The 22,589-nt window shown below is 38.8% G+C and overlaps 1 protein-coding gene across 1 annotated transcript in view; it reads left to right on the forward strand.

The window, feature by feature from the left end:
* The window catches only part of CTDP1 (CTD phosphatase subunit 1), a gene marked incomplete at both ends in the record, with an annotated part of 99,411 nt that overhangs the window by 26,978 nt on the left and 49,844 nt on the right, over nucleotides 1-22,589 (forward strand). The window contains 3 exons of the mRNA XM_079533749.1: nucleotides 4,216-4,357; nucleotides 6,759-6,992; nucleotides 13,468-13,630. Of these exons, the coding sequence (XP_079389875.1) occupies nucleotides 4,216-4,357; nucleotides 6,759-6,992; nucleotides 13,468-13,630 (539 nt within the window). The remainder of the gene's footprint in view (nucleotides 1-4,215; nucleotides 4,358-6,758; nucleotides 6,993-13,467; nucleotides 13,631-22,589) is intronic.

Raw genomic sequence — 22,589 nt, forward strand, 5'->3', positions numbered from 1 at the left:
GAAGAAGATAAGAGGCATTACTTTCAGAGTGACCTATGTATGTTGCTTCCTGAACAAATGGAAGATACTGTAGTTGATTTTTAAGCTAAGTTTTTGCTGTTGAAGAAGGTAAAAGCTATTCAGGTCATTTGAAAATCCCTCTCTTACGTAGAAATGGGTATACTTCAGTCTGGGCCCTTAACTTTTCTTTTTTTAAATTACATTTCATTTTCTGCCTCTTCCCATGTTTTGAAAGCTATTTGGGAATCAGTTCATTATTCTTGGTGGCTTAGTATATGTTAAGGTTGTTTAAAATGTCATTTGCCATATGACCGTATCTCCTTTTATTCGTCCTCATCTATCTTCTTAATGCTTATGGCTGAGACTAGCTTGGAGATGCTGAGAGAACAGAGAAAGCTGCCAACTGATCACCTGGTTATATAAGCTGCCCTCAGGGTACGCTGACTTCCTAATGTTACAATTTGAGGGGTCTTCTGAGAGTGAATTCTGAAGTGTACTTTGGCTAACCCTGGAGCAGTCTCAAGCTTGCACGCTCAATTACTTTAGGATGAAATTGAATTAGAAAGTGCAAATGAATGAACATTCAAAGGTATTTGGTCTCTGGGACAAAGCAGAGCTAAGCCAAAGCAAAGGTCCATGAAAGCTGATGAGGTGCACATCTTTCCTCCAGCTTCTGTTCTGCTCTGCTGGGCTGTGCTGTTTGGTAATGAGGACGTGGCCAAGTACACCGTATAACATTTCTTGGGCTTCATAAACATGCAGCCAAAGTCTCATTTGTCTTCTGTGCTTAAGTGCCTTCATACTTTGGATAAGCCCAAGTAAAGTGCTATAATAAAACTGTCTTGTGAAGAATGTCTGTAGAAGTTCATTGCAGCGTTGAGGGTGTTGATCAATTAATAATAGATTTAGTAGGAGGTGGTTGATGGGGTTTTTGGTGGGGTTTTCGCGTTCTTCTATTGTTGCTTCATTGTGGCTTTTTTGTGTTTGATTTTTAACCTTTTGTTTGCAAGTTCAGTAGTAGCATTGGTTAGTTCCTTCTCCAGGATTGAAAATCTTTTACTAATATTAAGTGCTTCCAGCTGTATCCATAGGGGGTAGATGTAATAAATTTAAACCCTAGCTGCTTTGTGTGGAAAGTCCTTCTTGACAATTTTTTGGAACGATTTTAGATTGGAATTTGACGTAAAGAAAGATGAATAAAGGAAAATAATGCAAAAGATTGTCCAGGAAACAAAAATTCTCTGATTTTTAGCCAGCTGGATGATTCAGATATTATAGATGCATCAGAATTACTATTATTTACATTAAAATCCTTTTTCTGGACTAATTGTTTCTCCTTGATAAGCTTCCAAAACAGAAAGTTACACTGGTGAGAGAGGGGAAGACAGGGCAAGGATATTAAATATTGCAGTACTATTTCTTCTATCAGTTAAATTTGGTGTTCCATCAAATCTTGTGCAAAGAGCCTTATATCTATGAAATCTTGATTTCTCAAGATGTCATCTAGAAATAGAAGACAGCCTGTGAGATGACAGTCGTATTACTTGATGCTATTTCCAGTATGCTGCAATAGGCAGCTGCCCTTCAAAAATAGGGAGGAAGCAGAAGAACTGCAAGTTACAGTGCTGAGAAAGGTAAGACTTCTGGGTATAGGGAGTTGGTGTGGTTACACAGTGCTATTCACGTCACCAAGTGCACCTTAACCCAGCACTGGAAAATGGTTTGTTTCATTACAATCCTATTGACTAGAGGAGAAATTGATGCAGAACCTCAGTAGCTATGTCCAACGTGAAATGATCCGATATGCACAAATGTGAAATGTATACGTGTATGCAAAGGGCAAAAAGATGAAATGGCTGGCAATACAGAAAGTTCAGCTTTAGGGATATCTCGAGGAAGATGTCTTCTCATATACACCTTCACCTCATTTTATCTGTTAAGTGTTTCGTGGTTATATTTTGGTTCCTTCTGATGCAGTTCAAAAGCAGCAGCAGTATCTTGAGTTGGAGAAGTAGATGTGCAACAGAAGCAGAAAAGCTTTTATTTAGATGTTCCAAGCATGATCCATGTTCATCACAGCTCTGGTTAACTATTCTGTATGCTTATTACAGAAATTGCACTTGTTGCTATTCTGCAAGGGTTGCTCTGAAGATAATGCCTCCTATTTATTGTGTCCAATGGAAACTGTTAGGTCATGGCCTGAACCAGTGATTGAGTACCTCATGAAGGGGTATAGCTGGCCCTGGGAGCGCAGGTGGAAGCAACTCACCTCTGTGACTGGAAGGGATGGACCTTGGGCCTATGCCTCCCTAACCTCATTAAAGGGCTGGCATGCACAAGAGAAGCATCTCTATTCAGAGATTGCCTTCTTTGGCGTGTTAGGCAAGCCCTGATTCTTGGAAAGGGGTAAGAATTCCTTCTTTATTACCAGATTGTGACCTGTACCTTTCTTGGGTGATCAGAAACTGATTTAAAGCAGCTATGTCTGCTACAGCCTGTCCTTACAACAGCAGAAGTGGATGTTGGTGGTAGGGCAGTAGAGGTTGGATCTTTTCACCATTGTGTTTTGTGGCCGTGTGACAGATGGCAGCTGAGGAGCAGTCTGACAAAGTGGCATCTGAGATGGAAGTGCATATGAAGCAGAGGTGTGCAATTTAATTCCTCCACACAGAAAAAAGTCATGGATGTTTGCTGAATGTTTTGGAGACCAAACAAGTGGATGTGAGCGCAGTGAGGCAGTGGGTGGTGTGTTGTGTTTCAACAATGGTGACAGTGACACGAAAGACAAGTAACGGTTCAGGACAGCCGTGTGGAGTTCTATGAGATGGCATGCAGGTTCTTGTTCGTGGCTGATGAAAATGCATAGCTATTGGTGGTCACTATGTTGAATAGTAGTGTTTTGTAGCTGAGAATTTGCTCACTCAGGTAGTGTTATCCCACTTTTTTTATCTGTTGTAGTTTCTCTGGAAATTAATAAGAAGCATTACTTTTGGAGTGACCTATGTACACCGTGTTCTGTCAGCTCCAGAGTTGTTATATGAAGAACAGCATGGCTAGTCATGTCTAATATTTGATTCAGTATTGAAGCCAGGCACAAACACCTAAACTTGAAATAAGTGTCTTGGTTTTGTTGTTTTTCTTGAAATTTTTATGTTTATGAACCTGATTTCAGTACAATTTCTGTAATAGCTCTTGTCTTGCATCTTTGTTCATCTTATATAGGTCTCTGAAATCCTAAGATTCTCAACTGTAATACCCTCTGTAGTGTAATGGTGCTACAATTGAGGCACACAGCAGGTCAGAATCATGGTTGTTTTTTTCTATGTAGCTTATATTTAACAACTTCTTAGCAAGTTTTATAACTTTATCTCCAGAAGTCCTACTGTAGACATAAATATGAAACAAATACTGCTGTTCGTTCATTTATTTATTTGTCTGTCTTCCACCTAGTCAAATGTAAGGAAGAAATGCATTCTTGATATGTTTTGACAGCCAGACTTCAGGGTCAATTTCACCTTTTATTTTATTGGCTTGTTTTTACTCACTGGTTCTGAAGCTTCTTGGCAAAGATGTGTTGCAACATTATAGAGTTTCTTTTATGGTGGCTTGTCTGGAGGATGGAATTTGTGATGGGTTGTTGCTTACGTGCTGCACTGCGAATAGTTTCGTATGGACTTTCTGCTAGCCAACAAACTTTGTGTTTGTTGTTCCTCTCTGGCACTAAATAATCTACTTGTCTGCTTTGACCATGTTTCTGTAAAATAGATGGGGTAGGTGGATGGCTGTTAAATGGCAGTGTGTTGCACCATACAAAGGTAGGTGTAGGGGGACCTTGCATAAGTGTGGTAAGTTATTCCTAGTCTTTAACCGTGTTGAAGAGCCGTTGCTGCTTGGATCTGACAAATACAAGTGAAGGAAATGTAAGGCAAAACTTTAGGTTGTTTATTTAGTTAACGTAGAAGTGTAGAAACTTTCTGTACAAATTAATTTTGGAGTACTTCCATTGTGCCAGTTTCCCATGCAGATTGAGTTGGACTGCGTCATATGTGGTGCAGAGGCTCACTTGTACTAGTTAGAACTGTTTTCTTAGAGATTTTGTTTTTTATTTACTTATTATTGTTGGCAAGAAATGTTTTTCATAAACCAGTTTGTACTTAAAACTGTCTTGTGTATATACCCAGGAATATGGTAATGTTACATTTAACTTCATAATAGGCACAGAAAAAGTACGACAAGCTCAGGACTGCAAAGACCTCCATGTTGTAAACCCTGACTGGTTGTGGAGCTGCTTGGAGCGCTGGGACAAGGTTGAGGAACAGCTGTTTCCCTTGAAGGATGACTACATCAAAACACACAGGTAAATGCAAATTTGAGGGAGCAGAGTATGAAAACATTATGCAGACCAGTTTCTGATAAGCCCAGTATACTGTATAATGCTTACAAGTTTATGAAAACTGTTTTTGTCTATTTCTATGATGCTTAAACTGAAAATTACTAATGAGAGGCAGTCCAGTGACTAGCAGGAGAAATCAGTTGTGCTCTTGGTTTCTTCAGTAGTTTTTGTTGGCTACTTCAGCTGGAGCAGTTGACCTTGTTAGCTCGCTCATGTAACATAAGGAATGCACCAAGGTTTGGGAGCATTCATGCTGATAAATCAAGAAATAACATCTATTGTACACTCCCATAACATGAGAAATTGGTAAAGTATTGCATTTTTTTCCTGACGCTTAGTAAAGAAGAAAAGGAGAGAGACAAGGTGAGGATGGGGGGAGAAAAACGTAAAGGGGGAATATGTGAAGATAGCTAAAACTGGAAGAAAGGTAGTAAAGAACGAGAAGTTTGGAGATAATGCGGTATGTTGAAGGAGAAGGGGTTAAAAATTACGCATGCACTTGAATGCCACCAAATAGAAGGAACAGTGAAAAGCTATACTAATGCAGAGGAAGCCAAAGGGCAGACCTAGTGGGGAAAGTGACAGGGCTAAAATAACTTGCAGCATGTACTGTAGAGCTAGCTTCAGCTTCTCCATTTGGTCTGTTTAGATAAACTTGCACTAATAGCAGCTTGCAAGCCTATCGAAGGACCTTCCCTTGAAGTGTGATTGAATGACTTGAGCAAGTGAGAGATTTCCTTTATGAGGGTAAAGTGTGCTTGTGTAATCACCTCGTATATACGAAAGACAGCAAAAGCAGAAACACTGAGCATAAGGTCACTTATCAGATGGGAGATTAACTGCAAATGTGTGCTTGACTAGAACATTTGTTTTTAAAAAGTACTATTAACTTATTTAATCAAATTCAGAGATTATTTCTACTAGAAAACTAGTAGTAACTGCCAGTAATCTGGATAGCAACTTGCTTGCGTAGTTTTTTTTATGTCTAGGTAGGAGAATGTAGGACTCTCTACTCATTTTAGCCAACAGCATCCTGGGCTGCATCAAAAAAGGAGCGGCCAGCAGGGAGAGACGACAATCCCCGTTTGCCTTGTCCTTGTAAGCGCTGTCTGGAGTCATGTGGCCAAGCCTGGGGAGCTGAGTAGAGGAAAAAGAGCTGCTAGATTGGGTGAGAAGGAGGGCCACAAAGGTATCAAAGAGTTGGAGTGCTTTTTGTATGAAGAAAGATTGAGGGAGCTGGGCTTGTTTAGGTTGGAGAAAAGAAGACTCTGGGGAGATCTCATTGTGGCCTTCTAGTTCTTGAACGGAGCTTACAAACAGGAGGGGGCTGACTGCTTATGCAGTTTGATACAGAAAGGACAAGGAGGAATGGCTGTAAGCTGAAAGAGGGCAGATTTGGGTTAGATGTTAGGTAACTTTCTTTTATTTATTATTTCTTTATTTTTACTCAGAAGGTAATGAGTTACAGGAACAGGTTGCCCAGAGAAGGTTGTGGATGCCCCATTCCAGGAGGCATTCAAGGCAGGGTTGGATGGGATTCTGGGAAGCCTGATCTAATGGTTGGCAACCCTGCCAACCCCCCTGCGAGGGGGGTTGGAACTGGATGATCATTAATATATCCTAACTAAGCCACTCTATGCCTTTTCTGATTTTATTTTTCCATTTCATGGACACATGATGATAATTTTTCCCACTTTGTTTCAAGTAAAATATATCTTAACTTTGTATGTTTTCCCCTAAAACTTCAGTGAGTTGCACATTTATCTAAATGATTTATCTGATGTTGTTTATTCCTAATGAGTCGATTTGCTTCCTTTTCTTGTGGTACTCAATCTTGGTTGGATAGTTTGCTGTAAGTTATTCCTGCAGACTTATCTGCGTATTTCTGTTAATCCTTCTAAAATGTTACAAAATGCAGCAGAGCGATCAGATGTGGTTTAATATTTTAACAAATGAATTTGGGGAATTTGCAAATTAATGCTGCTTGTTTATTTTGTCTCAGAGCCGTGTTGAAGTGCAAATGCTAAGATATGACACAGTATGCTTTTTTCTTTGTTACATATGTGCAGATTGTTATTCTGATAGTGTAGTTGTTTCCACACGGAAGCGATTTCAGTAACTTTAAGACAACATTTCAGTTTATATTTTTAATAACATAAGTATGAAATTGTCTTGCTTTTTTGTGTATTCAGTGAGACTTTAACTGGGGGGGAAGGTGGGGAAGGGAATGTTTCCTCAGATGTTTTCCAAGGCATTGGTTGTTTTTTCCCCTCCCACAGGCAAGAAGGAATGCACACTTCTTACATTTTCCTTAGGTAGTCCATTTAAATTTAAAGCAATTTTTTTTTTATATTTCATCCAACAGAGAAAATAGCCCTGCCACGTTTCCTGATACCCACAGCACATTTCAGACAGCTCTGTTTCACCCAACACCCATCCATCCCAAGTCTCAACCTGGTCCTGAAGTTCGACTTTATGATCCTAACACTGGAAAGCTAATCAGGAAAGGAGGCTCTCAAACATCTGGCCAGTCTATGTACATCCAGTCTCCAGCTCCTCCCATCACCTTACCTGTCCATGGTGAACACTCATCCTTCAGGTACATAAAGCATAGCTATGAGTCACTTCAACTGTATTTTCAGATGTTGTAGGAAATTTGATTATCTTTGCTGTTGATCACATGGTTATCTTTGCTTCAGTTTTCTGCTTTCTAAAAAGGGTGGACTGTTTAAGTAATTAGCTGAAGGAAATGAAAGAAAGAGTAGTCAACTGAAGCAAAATCAGGATCCTAGAATTGTAGGTGCTTTTTGTGCTTCATACAGGTACGTAGAAACTGTAATAAATAAATGCAGTGTGTAGCTTGTGTGCTGTGTGTTTGGGGGAGGACTGGGGAGAGGAAGATTTTTTTTCTCTGTGAAATATATCTCATGGGATTTGGCTTTTGTTGGTAAAAAAAAAAAAAAAAAATTTTCTTCCTTGTCTAATAATTCTTGTAGATGTCATAGATGTCTGTTCTGAAGAATGTAAGTGGTAGAAGATTGTAGTTAATTGAGTATTATTTAGTATAGCCATAGACTAAGTACTAGTTAGTAATCCTAGCAGCACTAAATCAAGACACTGGTAGCAGGAGGAGGCCTGAAGTGTAAGGCTAGCTTCTAGACTTTCTCAAAACGTGTGGGTTTGGTTAAGCAACAAAAACATTTCTTTCTTATGGATGCATAAAATATTCGAAATGTATTCCTGAGTACCTGTGTAAGACGCCTTATTTTCTGGAATGCTGACAGTTCAGTATTTCTTCTTGACACCAGTGGTAAAGAAGTATCTGGCTGTAGGCCAAGCACTTATCTTTGCAAAATGTGATGAACATTCCTTTTCACGGTGTGATCAGAGTAAAACAGTTGCTAGAAAGCAATTCAGTTAATCAACTACAAAAATACAATCATTAATGCAAAGTTCTCTACCCCATGCCTTTTGAGGTGTATCATTTCTAAAGATTTTGTGCAGTAGAATAGCTTTTTTTTTTTTTCTTTCAATACCTGTAGCTAAATTATTTTGGCCTATTTGGTTGGTGTTTTTCTGTTCATGTTTTTATAGACATTTTTATATTGTTTCTGGGAACACAAGGGGCTTTTTCAGTCTGTAGTTTGTGGAGACGCATCATGTTTTCAGCTCTTTTCCAACTGTCTTTGAAGTCTATATTTTATTTCACTACAGTATGTTAAATGAACAGGAAGAAGAATTATAGAATCACTAAGATTAGAAAAGACCTCCTGTATATGATTCAGTCTGGCCACCCAACTATCACCAGTACTTCCCACTAAACCATGTTCCTCAATACAACATATAAACATCTCTTGAATGTCACCAGGGTTGGTGACTGCACCATCTCCCCGGGCAGTCTGTTCCTGCACCTGACCACTCTTTTGGAGAAGTTATTCCTGACGTCCAACCTGAATCTCCCCTTGTGCAACTTAAGGCTATTCCCTCTAGGTCTATCACTAGTTATGTAGGAAGAGGCCAACTCCCACCTCACCACAGCCTCCCTTCAGGAAGTTGTAGAGAGCAATAATGTCTCCCCTGAGCCTCCTCTTATCCAGACTGAACAATCCCAGCTCCCTCAGCCACTCTTCATCAGATTTGTGCTCCAGACCCCTCACCAGCTTTGCTGCCTTCCCCTGGACATGCTTCAGGGTCTCAGAGCCTTTCTTGTAGCGAGGAGCCCAAAACCGAGCACAGTACACAATGTGCGGCATCACCAGAGCAGAGTACAGAGGGATGATTGTTTTCATGCTCCTGCTGGCTACACTGTTTTGGTACAAACCAGGATGACGTTGGGGTTCTTGACTACCTGGGCACACTGCTGGATCATGTTCAGCAAAGCACTGACCAATGCTCTCAGGTCCATTTCCTCTACAGTCTAACAGCCGCTCTGCCCCAAGCTTGTAGCATTGCATGGGGTTGTTGTATCCGAAGCACAGGACAAAAGGCACTTGGTCTTGTTGAACTTCACCCCATTGGGCTCAGCCCAGCAGTCCAACCTGTCCAGATCCCTCTGTAGGGCCTTTCTTTCCCTGGGCAGATCAGCACTTCTTGCCAGTTTCGTGTCATCTGCAAAGGACATCATGTATGTAGACATACTGAGTATGTATCCAGAAAAGCTTCTGGCTTTTGTTTGCCAGTTCTTGTGGAAAGGAGGTTGTGTAGAAATACTGTCAATAAGGCTGTATGTGTTTATAGTTGTCATGATGCTTCTAAGATGGCTTACACTGATATTAATAATCACTTTATAAAGTAAAGGCCTTGGTGCTCATTCTATGTTTGTCAACAACTTAAAAGAAAAGTTATGTCCATGCATATTCCTTTTCTCTTTAACACAGAGGTTTTTCATTTAATCCTTTTATGGGAGAACAGAATTCTGAGATATCTGGAGTTTGAAAGAACCTTAAAAATCAACTGTTATCTTAGTTCAGTTTCTCAGAACCCTGAATACTTTGAGGATGTAGACAGAGGCGTCCCACCTATAGCAGGGGGCTGGAACTAGATGATCTAGTTGATGAACTAGATGATCTGACACTAAAAACTGCTGAAATGAAATAAAACAAGGGAGTGGGAAGGAGATGCTATCTCACTGCATCCTCAAAGTATTCAGGGTTCTGAGAACCTTAGTGTAATATTTCACAGAGGTGATGTTAGAGCAGTTACCTTTAGATAGAGGGCAGCGTATCTTGTATCATCACAGACTTTGTGCTGTTTTGTTCTAATGCTGCAGATACGAGTTTCTGAATTAATACTTTCAGCTGCTTCTGTCATAGGTGTGCGGTTAAAGCCTGCAGTAACGTTCTCTGTTAACTTCTAAAAACTTCAATGGATTCTCAATTTCAGACAACAGGCAACAACAGTCCTTCTGGCATGCAGTGAAGCTATTGTAGAAATAAATAGTAGTCACACATAACAGTAATATTTTTGTCTTTTACTCTAAGAATAGTTTTGGAAATAATTAGTTGCAAGACTGCTAACTAAGAAGTGCTCTGAATTATCTGAATGGAATTTCCTAACTGTGCCAGTTCTTGTTTTTTAATTTTGGATTCAACATTCTTGCTCAACTTGAATTCCACAAAGAAATTAATTTAAAGTGGGATATGACAGGTTGAAATATCTACAGACTTTATAGTGAAATCAACACCAGTGAACTACACATGACTCTTGTAACTTATTTGGCATTTTGTGTTCTAGATGTAGATATGGACGCTGCTCAGTTCTATGAGGTGTAAATACCTGCTTTTTGTCATGGCTGTTGCAGTCGAAGTAGAAGGACAGCAAAGAATTTGTGGCTGTACTGGAAATTAGTGGGATGCTTCTTGATTGTTCCTGATAGGTGGCAATTGATCTCTTTTTCCTGTTGGAGAGCAGCAAGGGTGCTTTTTTTTTTTTTTTTTTTAATAACTAGTGTAAGAGCTTTATCAACACATGTGTGTCCCAGTTTGCACTTTCAGAATATGAACAGTATTCTGTCAGAAGTATGGAAAGTACTGAAATGGTGACAACTGGTGAGGTGTGTAATTTAGTGTTATCCATGAGAAGAAATGCAGGTGGCTTCTTGGACTAGATTAAAGTGAAAAAATTTCAAGTTACAACATTTCATGTCTAACTTACATGCTCAGTATTACAGTTTTTCTTAACTAATGATATCAATCTTGACAACAAAAACATGAAGTACCAAATTGAGTGAATGGGATGTCAATATTATTTTTTTTTTAACCTTTTCACAACAATTCTTGGCCTCAGTGCTCTATCAGTGGGAATATTAAGATGCTGATCATTTCCACAAGTGTTGAACTCAGCCTTCTCATAGACTTCTCATACACGTGTATGTAGCTCTACCTGTAAGATGAGCAAGTACCAACTAACCGATATAGGCTTAAATACATGCATATTTACTTCTGAAAAAGTGCTCATAAATCTAATCTGGTAAGAAATGTAAATTCCTGTATTTGTATGTTCTTTAATTACAATTTATATAACAAATGAAAAAGCAAATCTTGATAAATGTGTTTGATAAAATCTAAATGCTTGTCACAAACCTCAAAGAGGTCATTGTTTTGTATTGCCTTTTGAAGTACTTCGTGTAGTATTTCTTACCTGGTAGCTGTTGGAAAATAATGGAAAAATCTGACAAGTATTTAGAAGCTGCTAATAACCATTATTTACAGCTAATCCATGTGTGTACAATGGATTCTTGACTGTTTTAACCAGTGGTGGAGTCTTCCAAGACTAATCTGGGACTTGTATTATTGCTGCATGTTACTGCTTTGCATAGATCTTGAAATCTAGTATCAGATTTCATTCAGTAAAGATGCTAAATAGTACCTGCTTTTACCAACATTTGAGGTGAGGGCGATGTTCTCCAAAATATTCAAGGTATATAAACAAGAATACAGTGATGCAGATACTGCAGAAGGAGTTCTGTCATCGGTACGATTCTGTGTTCTTAAATAGATGAGTTTTTTTCTAATCTAAAAAAAAATCTACTTGGCTGCCTGCATGCAGCATATAATCCAAGTATATAATGCTTGACATAGTCAAACTTGCCATGTTAATACAGTTGGGTAAGAGGCTCGTATCTTCCATTTTTCCGTTCACTGCTTTACAAGCAATGTGAAGAGCATCACTACCTTTCTCTTGGCTAGGGTAGCTATTAAAAAGATACAGGAGGCATATTGTTAAAGACCCTCTTGGGAAATAGAGTGGTATACTATTTTTATTTTACTTCTTTTCCTCTTAAGAATGAAAAGGATTGCCCAGGCAGAGGAACCTAATACCAAAAATGTATGTAGTCTTAAATGGAAAGTTTTAGTTGAGGGGGAGAGATGCAGCTGTTAAATTGTATTTAACAGGAGAAAAAGTTTGGTTCACTTATTTACATAACATCTAAGTCAGTTTTTTTCCCTCATAGGAAATTCTAGTATATTCAAGAAACAAAATGCAAGGACACCAATTGTTCTGTGGTGCTGAGTAGTGTTGAGTTGTGCATCTTCTGTAGCACGCAATGCAGTTCATGGCAAAAAAGCAATTGACTTAAGTCATCGTGTTGTCCTCCGCCCCAGTTTAAAATATGAATTCATATATCCTGTACCTGTCCGTGGGCATTGGCAGGAAGGAGGCATATTATTTAGGAAATACAAATCCTCTAAAGGAGTTCTATCAACAGCTTCAGGCTTCATGGAATACTGATGTAGAAAGAAATCTTCATGTTTATATGGCGTTCTCGTGAAGCTGTTAAATTCATGATAAGATAAATGGTTTTTCTAGAACCTCATGTATCTGAATTTACATAATTTTAAGGCATATTTGGTTGTGGGGTGGAATTTTTGTTTTTTGCATAGAGCTGTTGTTCAAGAAACAGCTCTACAGCATGGAAACACAAGCTTGATAATGAGCAGCCGTGCTGCACTGAAACCTGCCAGCAGGTACTGTGCTATATCCTTCCTGAATTGCCATCTCTGTCATGCACAGCTTGATACTGGTGTCACACCTGGTGGCTACAGCTCAAAACAGCTTGAGATTTCAGATATACAGCTGCTTTTAAACTTTGCTAATTGCTCTCCTCACATACGATCTTTTAGCTTGCGTAAAGAATTTGTGACACAGGAGCTCTTTCTGACTGTGAGATCTTTCAAATGTGACCCTGGGGTGTCCTGAGCTGCTGTGATGTGTTTCTGGAGGTTAGTGTGGTGATAAACTCGATATCTGCCCATAAAAGTTCTGCATAGCAGTTGTAGCTTCTGCGAGTCTTAATTAGCTAGGTAGTAATGGAGGAGAAAAGTTAGCTCAGAAAGATGGATGTCTGCTGCTGTTCTAGTTATTGTCAAGCATTTTATTACCATCATATAGCAATTCCCATGAAGTTATTCTTTTATGCATTCTGTCACTTTTCTACCTGTGTATATGGTTAAATACAGTAACTAAGGAGATTATGTTATTCAAGTTGAAAGTACTGATTTGTCTAAATACACAAACCCAAACAGAATACGGTCTGTTTTGCATCTTATATAGTTTTAGCATCTGGGAAGTATTTGAAGATTGAGGCCACAGAAATGAGGTTTCTACCTGCAGATTTCTTGTCTGAGAGGTTGAGAACTAGAAAAGTGTAATTTAAGACTAAAGAATACAAACACAACGTAGGATCAGGACAAATACAAGAAAGGAATGTAAGAATTGTTTCGTAAATGATAAACATGTCAAACAAAGGACACGTTTTGAGTACCAACCTTGAACTTTTGAGGGCAACACATCTCCAGCTAATAAAGTTCTAAATTACAGGAAAGGTTTGGTGTTTACAAAAACAGTGGGAAAACCAGAGTAAGTATCGTGTCAAAATAAGACCTTAACCTATAGGGCTGAAAATAAAAGCAGCAGTATTTTGAAAGACTTGATCTTTCTTTCTACTGAGTTGATGAACGTCAAAGCCTTTTAAATGAAGTCATACATATTCAGTCATAAACTGTATATAGGATTTTATTCTAGACAAATTATAAATCAAGTAAGTCTTATGTGAGACCCCTGAAATTTTTCAGAGTTGTTCAACCACACCAGCAGCAGATCTTTGAAGAAGACCTACCAGTGACTGAAAATGAAGAGCAACCTGGTCCATCTAAGCGAAAACGCCAGCCAAGTATGTCTGAGACAATGCCCCTGTACACCCTATGTAAAGAGGATTTAGAGAGTATGGATAAAGAGGTGAGCTGAACTAACTGTGACGTGTTTCTAACAATGACTGTTAGTTATACTTAACTTCTTAATTTCCATTAAATTATGCATGTATGTGAACTGACCTTGTATGCCTCTACAGTAACCTGAAATAAAAGCTGTAGCAGACTGAGATACAGTTTAAAATAGGAATTACATTCTGCAAGGCAAAATCCAGTTCAGGGAATGACTTCTCAAGCATGAAAGCGGATCTTTGTTTTAGTGCAGCTTTGTATTTGCTGTGTGTTAAGCTTTGTTAGGTGTCACTTTAAAGTACATCTTCAAATAATTTGGACCAAATTAGGGCTGGATGGAAGAATACAGGTCTGTGGCTATAAAGAGCACAGGCTGTACAGAATGTCAGAGCGCCAAGGGAGAGGATGTGGCCTCATTCATCCATAGATGTGTAATTTCAGCACTGCTAAAAAGCTTTTGTCATTCTGGAGATGATGGGAGCTTTCTGTTAAAGAAATAACTGTACTTCTTTCAAGCCAAAATACATTGTTTGCAATTCATTGTAGACCTCTACTAGCTGCTTATTTTGCAGTTATCTTTGCACTTATTTCAAATGAGCCACTTTCTTCTAATACTAAACGAGACAGAGCAGGGGGGACGGTATGGTAGCATGCTACGTTCTCATGAATTCATTACACTGTGCGTAGGTTCATAGTAAATCTAATCTTGAATGTTCCTCTCTGAGCCCAGCTCAGTCACAAGTTGTGGATGCAAGCATGTGTAACTTACCAACTTCTGGCAGTAAGTTGTGTATGAGATTCCAGCCGTAGTAGGTTTTGAGTGTTACTTTCAGAAAATAGAAGTGTGAGAAGGAAACTGCGCATTTTGTCAAGGAAAAAAAAAAAGGTTTATTTACTGCTTATCATAACCTTGAGATGTGCTGTTCTTAGGTCCTAGATTCAAGCTGAAGTTCAAGCTCATGTCCAGTGACTTTCTTCCTCTCTGATCTGCTCTGAGTTTCCTATCAATGCAAGCTTTTAACTCTATGTAGTAACTCTCGAAGTTAACAGCTTCTCATTTCTCATGGCTTTTGTTCTGAAGTATGTTGCCCATTAGACATAAGGCTTTCACAAGAAACAGTATATTGTTTTGTCATGGTACCCAGTCTCTAAACCTATCTATTATTTTCTTCTGTGTTTTCAGTGATACTTACAGCAATTTGTTGTTTCTGGGTAGTCTTTGAATAGTGTGGTGTGGCTTTTGGAAGGTGCTTGTGAACTGCTGTTGTATGCAGTGTATTAACTGATCCAAAAGGAAATGTACATGTTTCTCATAATTAGTTCAATAAGTATTTTGCTTTAAAAGATACTCCTCAGGGATCTTGGTAGAATATTCTGCCGCTGTTTTATGATTGATTATGCTTCTGTTGCTACAGAAAGGAATTGCCAAATAAATTAGTGTTTTTTCTAAGTATTCTGCATCTTAAATTATGATGATTTATTTCTTTGAATTATGCTTTTACTTGAACTGCATATTTGGAAAACTAGACTGGATGAAATTTGGAAAAAAGAAGCCTCATTTTCAGTAGATTGTTTTCATAGCTGACTTAGCTTTGGTTCAGAAATGTGATTTGAGATTACAGATGCTGCCAAAAGATTTCTCTTCCACCAGTTTATGTTCCCACTCTGTCTTTATTGAAACACTTACAGTTCTCTGATCTTCAAGCAGCTGAATCAGAAGAAACTTTTCATTTGGCTTTGGCAGGAGTGTACGTCTTGGCTTTGTTTGATGGGGAGGATGTGTTCCTGTTGTGTTGGCTCCCCTGTGTGTTTTGACCAGGAATCAAATATCAGCACTGACATGGAAGGAGGGCACAGATCACGACAAGGTTAAATTGAACATGGTAGTGTCTGCAGGTTATCTCCTGAAAGCTGACTAGAGAGGTCAGGGGAGACTAATGTGGCCTTGAGATCATTACCCTCATCCTGCTGAAGATAATGTAATCATGAGGAAGAAATGTAATTTAAGTAATAAAATGTATTTCTGTGGTGTCACGGAAGTACCTCTTATGCAAAAGAGAAGTATGTGCATAGTCTATAAAATCTAGAAACTTAGTGGAACAAACCAAGAGATTCAAGAACATCATCAACTGAAGTGAAAATAAGCTTAACAGGAATTTCCTATTAGTGTTCAGTTCACTCTGATAATGCTGTAACTGTTTTCCACAGATGGCTCTGTCGACTCCAATCTTTGTCAAAATTTGTTATAAAAAAAAAAAAATAAGATTTTTTTTGGCAATAAGGTCACTGAAGTGTGATATTTCTGCTCCCTGCCATAAAGATGCTTTCGGACCATTTTTGGCTGTTGCAGTGATGTAATGGCTGTGCCATCAGCTGCTTGCCAAACCACCATGGGGGAGTAGGGGAGTACATTTCTGTCACAGCACTGATAGCTTGCTTTAAAACAGCAAGGCTAGGACTGAGAAATGGTATGTTGAGGATCATATGTGGTCTAGGAAGGATTAAAACAGATCCTTCCTGTGTGGCTTTGCTGTAGTGTAAGCCAAATCTCAGTTGCTGTGTTCCTGCCCCTGAGCCACCGCTGATTACAGGACCACACTGTAAGCCAGTTCTGGGAGCTGGTCTGGTCTGAAGAGATGACTTTCAAGGTTAATCTTTGTCATTGTCAGCTTCCTGAGATAACTTGCCATTGCAGCAGCATGAGCACTAATGCCAGCAGCAGGCTGTGGATAGGAAAAACTGGGAATGAGCCGTGAGGCCACAACTTCAGAGCTTGCTCTGTATTTGTAACTGCATCCTCAGGTTTTTTTCTCCTGAATTCCCTGGCAAAATTAGATAAGGATTTTTACTAGGTCAAAAGATGTCTTTTAAATATAGTCACTGGGATTTATTCTCAATAAAATGAGGTAGGGAATGCAGGGGTTTATGCTGTCACTGTGGATGTAAAAAGCCATGTAACGCAACTGCTTTGAGTTTGATTTCTTACAAAAAAATCTTGCTTTTTACTTTGAAAAAATCTCTGAAAAAGCCACACAGGTAAAAGCAATACAGAATTTGCACGTAGTCACACAAGAAATATTTGTTCAGGTATTTCAAGATGGAAGCCAATAAATGGGGTTTAATTATAATTATTTCTAAATTAAATCACTTTCTATCATTAACCTATTGAAACAGTATTACAGAAGAAAGAATTTCCCCAGGTAGACATCTATCACAAACATTTGCCTTTGTGTTTTTTTTGTTCTTTTAGTGTTTTGTGCAGGCTGTACTCTGGACATCAAGTCAAAGGGAATAAGCATTCCAGCTGTTGGACACCAGTTTTGGAATCACTCAGTCTTTTGCACCTTTGTTGGTGTCAAAGATCTGGAAGGCTGTATCCAGCAGTAGCTTCTTTTGCCACTGCATGGGAGGCTGCTTGAGTATTAGAGAAGTGCAAGAACAGGAGAGTTAAATGTGCTAGGATTGCTATGCAAAGGGATAATGTCCAATCATGGTGCATACTCAGAGAGTCCACGCTTGAGAAATAAAAAGCATGTTAATGCTGATACTTCCATTGGAAAAAATTTTCCCTCTTTCTTATCTTATGCTAGCTATGCACAAATGCTTTTGTCTCACTGCTGTTCCCTCTTTGCTAGGGAATAATTTAGTTTATTTATACGTAAGTTGTTCAAAAAGTAATGTCTCCTATTTATTTCCATGGAAACTACTGCTGATACAAAGAGTGAAATAACACTGTTTGATAGAGTAAATTCTCACCTACAAAACACTATTTTTCAGCATAGGTATCACCATTAACTATGCATTGCTGCCAGCAATGAACAAAAGCCTGCATGCTGTACTCAAACATCTGCGCCAGTGCAGGTGACCTCCTGTCAGCACTGCTGAAGTGCACCAACTACTGCCTCACAGTGCTCCCATCCACTGTTCGGTCTCCACAAATGTTCTGCAAATGTTGAAAAATATCAGTGAGTGCAATTTTTGTCCCACATGGAGGAATTCAGCCCCTCTGTTGCCATCACAGCAACAAAATGTAATGGAATATCGGCGAGGAGGTTCAGCCTCTACTGCCATCCCACCAACCATCCCACCAACATCCACCTCTGGTGTCATGGAGCAACATAATAAAATGGGGGGCGTTACTTTCACAGCAGGCCTCATAATTATTTATAAGTTGGGAGAAAGTTTTATTTCTAAATAAGTAGCTATGTTATTTGCAAACAATTGCTTTGTAAAAAATGGTACTGATATTGGTCTGTACTTGGTATGCTGATACACTGCAGTTTCACTCAAGGGCAAGAATTCAAGACTGTGTTTGAAGAGGCTTACAAATGATTAACTGCAATCTATAGCAAATAGCTAGAAGTATCTCTTGCCTGTAATACCTGTTCCTGTGTGTTGCTTTTTTTTCCATAAAACTAACGTTGCCATTTCCAATGGAGATATCCACTATTCCTTTCATTGACTATTGAAAAGTAAATGTTGCAGACAACTGTTCCTGTGCTCAGCTGCCCGCTCAGTGAAGAAAATTGCTGGTGTTCAAATCTAAACCTTCTCTGGTGCAAGTGAGACTACTTCTTGTGTCCTATGATTCAGTTTAAGTGACTTTGCAGACCTCTTTTTTGCCAGAGAACAAAGATGTATCTGTCCTGTCATGGAGGTACAGAACTGTTCCTTGTATCTATTTGGTGTGATTGTGGAGTTGTAATCTCTCTTCTAGGGTAGGTGAAAGCTTCTGACTACGGTCACTGTCCTTGCAGTATGCTGTCACTTACAGTCACTCCCTGTAAGTCGCTGCAATGCTCCTGCCTGCCGACGACAAATCTGTGGTAGACTGGAGATGACAGCAAAAAGCAGCCAGCTGTGAATGTTTAATCTGTCACTGTCAGCACTTGAGGTCAGAAGGGGAGCATCTTAGGTAGATATCCAAAATGGGTGTCACCAGTGGAAAGCTGAGTAAGGAAAGCTTCATGGTAGAAACATTTCTAATTGCATCTTGCAGGGACTTTTCATCCAACATGGCCTGGGATTACTAATGTCCTGGAACTTCTGCGTACATGTAATCTACTAGTTGTATGTTCATTATGCTTTTATATTTATTACCCTCTTTTGTCAGTGTTTGAAAGCAGCATCTGTGTCTTGTCAAGTGTCACCATCTGCCTTTGTAATGTAAAATATTTTGCTGGTTTAAAACCCTCTCTGGGACTTGGGAGAAGGGAAGAGAGGAAATCAATTTGATACCAGTCAGACCTCCAGCTTTCTCATCTCTCACTTAGAGCTGTACTGATTCCTACCATCTGTCAGGATATGTATTTAGCAGCTGCAAAGTGACCACATTGCAAAGGTATGCTCTGTGAATCAGTGGATCTAAGTAGGCAGTTGATTTTTCTTAGTGGGATTTACCAAACTTCTTTTGCCTCAGTATCATTCTGTTGATTTGAGGTGCATTTGAAAGGGTAAGAGTTGGTAGAGAGCTGGAAAGAGCTCTACTTTACTGAGTGTTGTTGTAAGTACAGTTGTATTCCTGAATATCAGTTTTGTATTCTGAGTGACTACGTTATGCAGTGCATTAAGAGGCAGTGTTTTTCTTGTTCTTTTTACTGATAGTTATTATCTGTGTAAGTGGTATCCTCTTGATTAGTTTAAAAATACTAATTTGATACAATGGATGTGTTCCCTGGTGCAAAATAGAAGCTGCATGTGGCTGGCTTGGGCACTGCATTGTACATTAACACTTCCTTGAATTTCCACAGTTAGTTTCTCAAACAGAATTTCATATGATACTACTTCTTAAAATACCATAAATCATAGAGATAATAAATTTGGATAGCAATCTCTTCCTAAATACTATAGCATTTTTTGGAATTAAAAGCATATGATTGCGCGCACTTACTGTTGTCAGTAATTCAGCAGTCATACAGCGTCTTGGCCCTTTATTTAAGGTATGCTTCAAAAGATGTGGACTACTTGCACTTCAGGGAGGAAAAAAGTAAAACTATAAAAAAGAAAAGCTATGGGTGAAAATATACATATGAAAAAGTATCAAAGATAAATATGCTATTGTTTATCAAAAACTTACAAGGTAGTAGCAGCCGGTAGGGAAGCAATTACCAAAGTATTTTGAGCAATAAGCAGAGGGAAGGTAGTAAGATAACTCTGGTATATAACCTTCATAGGCCTTGTTATTTCCTAGTCCTTTGCTTTCTTTGTTGTTTGCAGCCCTTATCACGTTTCCTTTGTGTCCTTTGCTCTCATCCATCCCAGCTGTGGTGCTCTGAACAGCTTCTCATGCAAAGTAGCATGGAAGCTGGAGAATCTCTAGTTTTCCCATCCAATCAACTTCTCATTTTCAGTGTGAAGCACTTTAATTACAGTTGGCTTAGACCAGTAAGACCTAACCAATAACGTAATTTTCCTCGCTCCGTGGTTAGTTTTCTGTAGAGAAATAGTAAGGCTGTGATGCTAGGAATCTGTGACCTGCTACTATTTATGTTCACGAGTACTTGCTGTTGAGAGGTGGCTGACAGATGCACCAAGAAACCTTAATTTGTACTGTAATGAACGTAACCTAAAGCTGTTGTAAAATATGGAGGGTATTCTTACTGCTTTCGCCTGCATAGGGTTTTGATATTCACTTGTTTCTAATGTTAGAGGTAAATAACATTTAAGCAATTTATTCAGCCGTGTTTTACCTGATTAGCAGCAAAAACTGATTAAAGTTGCCCGGTACTACTTTTAACAGCTCAGCAGCAAGAATCCTAAGTGTAGAGTTGAAAGAGTTTACTGCACTGGAGGAGAAAGTGAAACATTTAAAGGAAGCTGTATATCAGAATTTGTTTCTACATTTTATTTTGCTTTAAGTAACTTATTTTCACTGAAAGTGGAAGCAGTTCCAATAAGATCATGATTTTTTTTCTTCAATTGCAGAAGATGTCATATTTATTCTTAAAAAATCAATATTGGTCGTGGTCAGGTAGGAGGTACATCATCCTGATCAGAAGCATTGAGACTGACTGTCGGGTAATTAAAATAACACTGAAAATGCAGTGTAGAAAAAGCTAGTGAAATTTAAATTAAGTATCAGCGTGTGAAGCATTTGTCTGCAGAGCCTTTGTTTTCCCACTACTTGCATTAAACCAGTTCTCTGATAGCCTTTATGTTTATTAAGAGAACATAGTGGCACAAATTTGCCCTAAATGTGGCAGATTCAAGTAAGGGGATGGATTTTTCTTTTTTGTCTTTTGATGTTATATTTTACTTAGTCCTCCTTCCCATTTTGGTGATAAGTTATTACCTGTTTCATTATTGCCTCAAGTAGATAACTACTTTTTTTTTCTTACCTCATCTGCTTCTCTACTCAGGTTGCCTAGAAAAACATTGTTCAAGCTCGGTTTCATTGTTTCTTGTGTACTTTCACATCTTATTTTCATTTTGATTTTTTTATTTACCGTTGGGGGGGGGAAAAACAAACACTTGAACCTGTTGTCACATTCAGATGACAATTTATGACATTTGTTTTGTAGCTAAAAAATTGTAACTACCTATATGTGAGGAAAAGCTAGATGATACTTAAGAAGTTGCCTGTTACGCACAGTCTTGCGTGAAATGAATAGGATTACTCAGATTCTTCACTGATTGAGCCATTGTTAGGAGAAAATGTAGATAAATTATGACTGAGGCTGATTCACTTCTGTTATATTCAGATAGCAGGTAGCTTAGATAATTAAAATTTATGCTACAGCAGTGATTACTTATGGGCTGTACTAAATGGACATCAACTAAAGAAGCATCTATGCCTACTTCAGAGTTAGCCTTCTTTCAGGAATCAGATAAAACATAGAGTAGTAAGGGTTGTGTCTGGATTTCCCCGTTTATTCCATTGACAATCAGTCAGTGATTAATTGGATTTATAAAATCATAGAATCACAAGGTTGGAAAGGACCTACAAGATCACCTAGCTCAATCCTCCTATCACCATTACTACCACAAGCACTAAACCAGATCTCGTAGCTCCTCATCCAGACGCCTCTTGAGCACTGCCGGGTACAGTGACCCCCCCACCTCCCTGGGCAGCCATTCCAGTGCCTGACCACTGTCTGAGAGAAAAAGTTCTTCCTCATGTCTAACCTAAACATCCTCTGGTACAACTTTGCGGCCGTTTCCTCGGGTCCTGTTTGTTGCCTGGGAGAAGAGGCCAAACCCCTCTTCATCACAGCCTCCCTTCAGGAAGTTGCAGAGTGCAGTGAGGTCTCCCCTGAGCCTCCTCTTCTCCAGACTGAACAATCCCAGCTCCCTCAGCTGCTCCTCATAAGCCTTGTGCCCCAGACCCCTCACCAGTTTCATTGCCCTTCTCTGCACACTCTCCAGGGTCTCAGTGTCCTTCTTGTAGCAAGGGGCCCGAAACTGAACACAGCACTCAAGGTAATTATTTCCCAATAAAGGTGTTTCAGCTGTCGTCTTCATACTTCTTCTGATGTAATCAACAGTTTGTTCAGATTCCTTTCTTCTACAATTATTTTATTATTATTATTTTTGCAAGTAATGTTGGGATTTTAGAGGATTTTCTCATGATGTACTGAGAAATGTTTCGTTTTTCTTTTATGTGATACCATTCTAGCACTTCTGCTAAAAATTATCTTGCAAATAAGATCAAATCCAACCTCTTTGTATTTTTTGCATATATAACTTCTCTTGCTGACTTCTAAAATATGCCTGTTGTGCAGTAAATGCTTTATTCTAATGTTAATTCAGCTGAACTAGAAACTAGATCTATAAATTCTCCACCTCTAGAATGTATTTGAATGTTGTATAAAGAAGAAAGCATTTCTATATGTTGATTTTTTTTTTTTTTTTTTTTTTCTGAGCAACACTGATAGTATGTGAGATATCTGCAACTTTCTGTGTTTAGCCCTAATGAAGAAAACCATAAGCCGCCTTCAGCTCTGCTTGTGCACTGAAAATGGGGCAAAATGTTTCTA

The sequence above is a fragment of the Tetrao urogallus genome (genome assembly GCF_951394365.1).
Source record: "Tetrao urogallus genome assembly, chromosome: 3".
NCBI lineage: Eukaryota > Metazoa > Chordata > Aves > Galliformes > Phasianidae > Tetrao > Tetrao urogallus.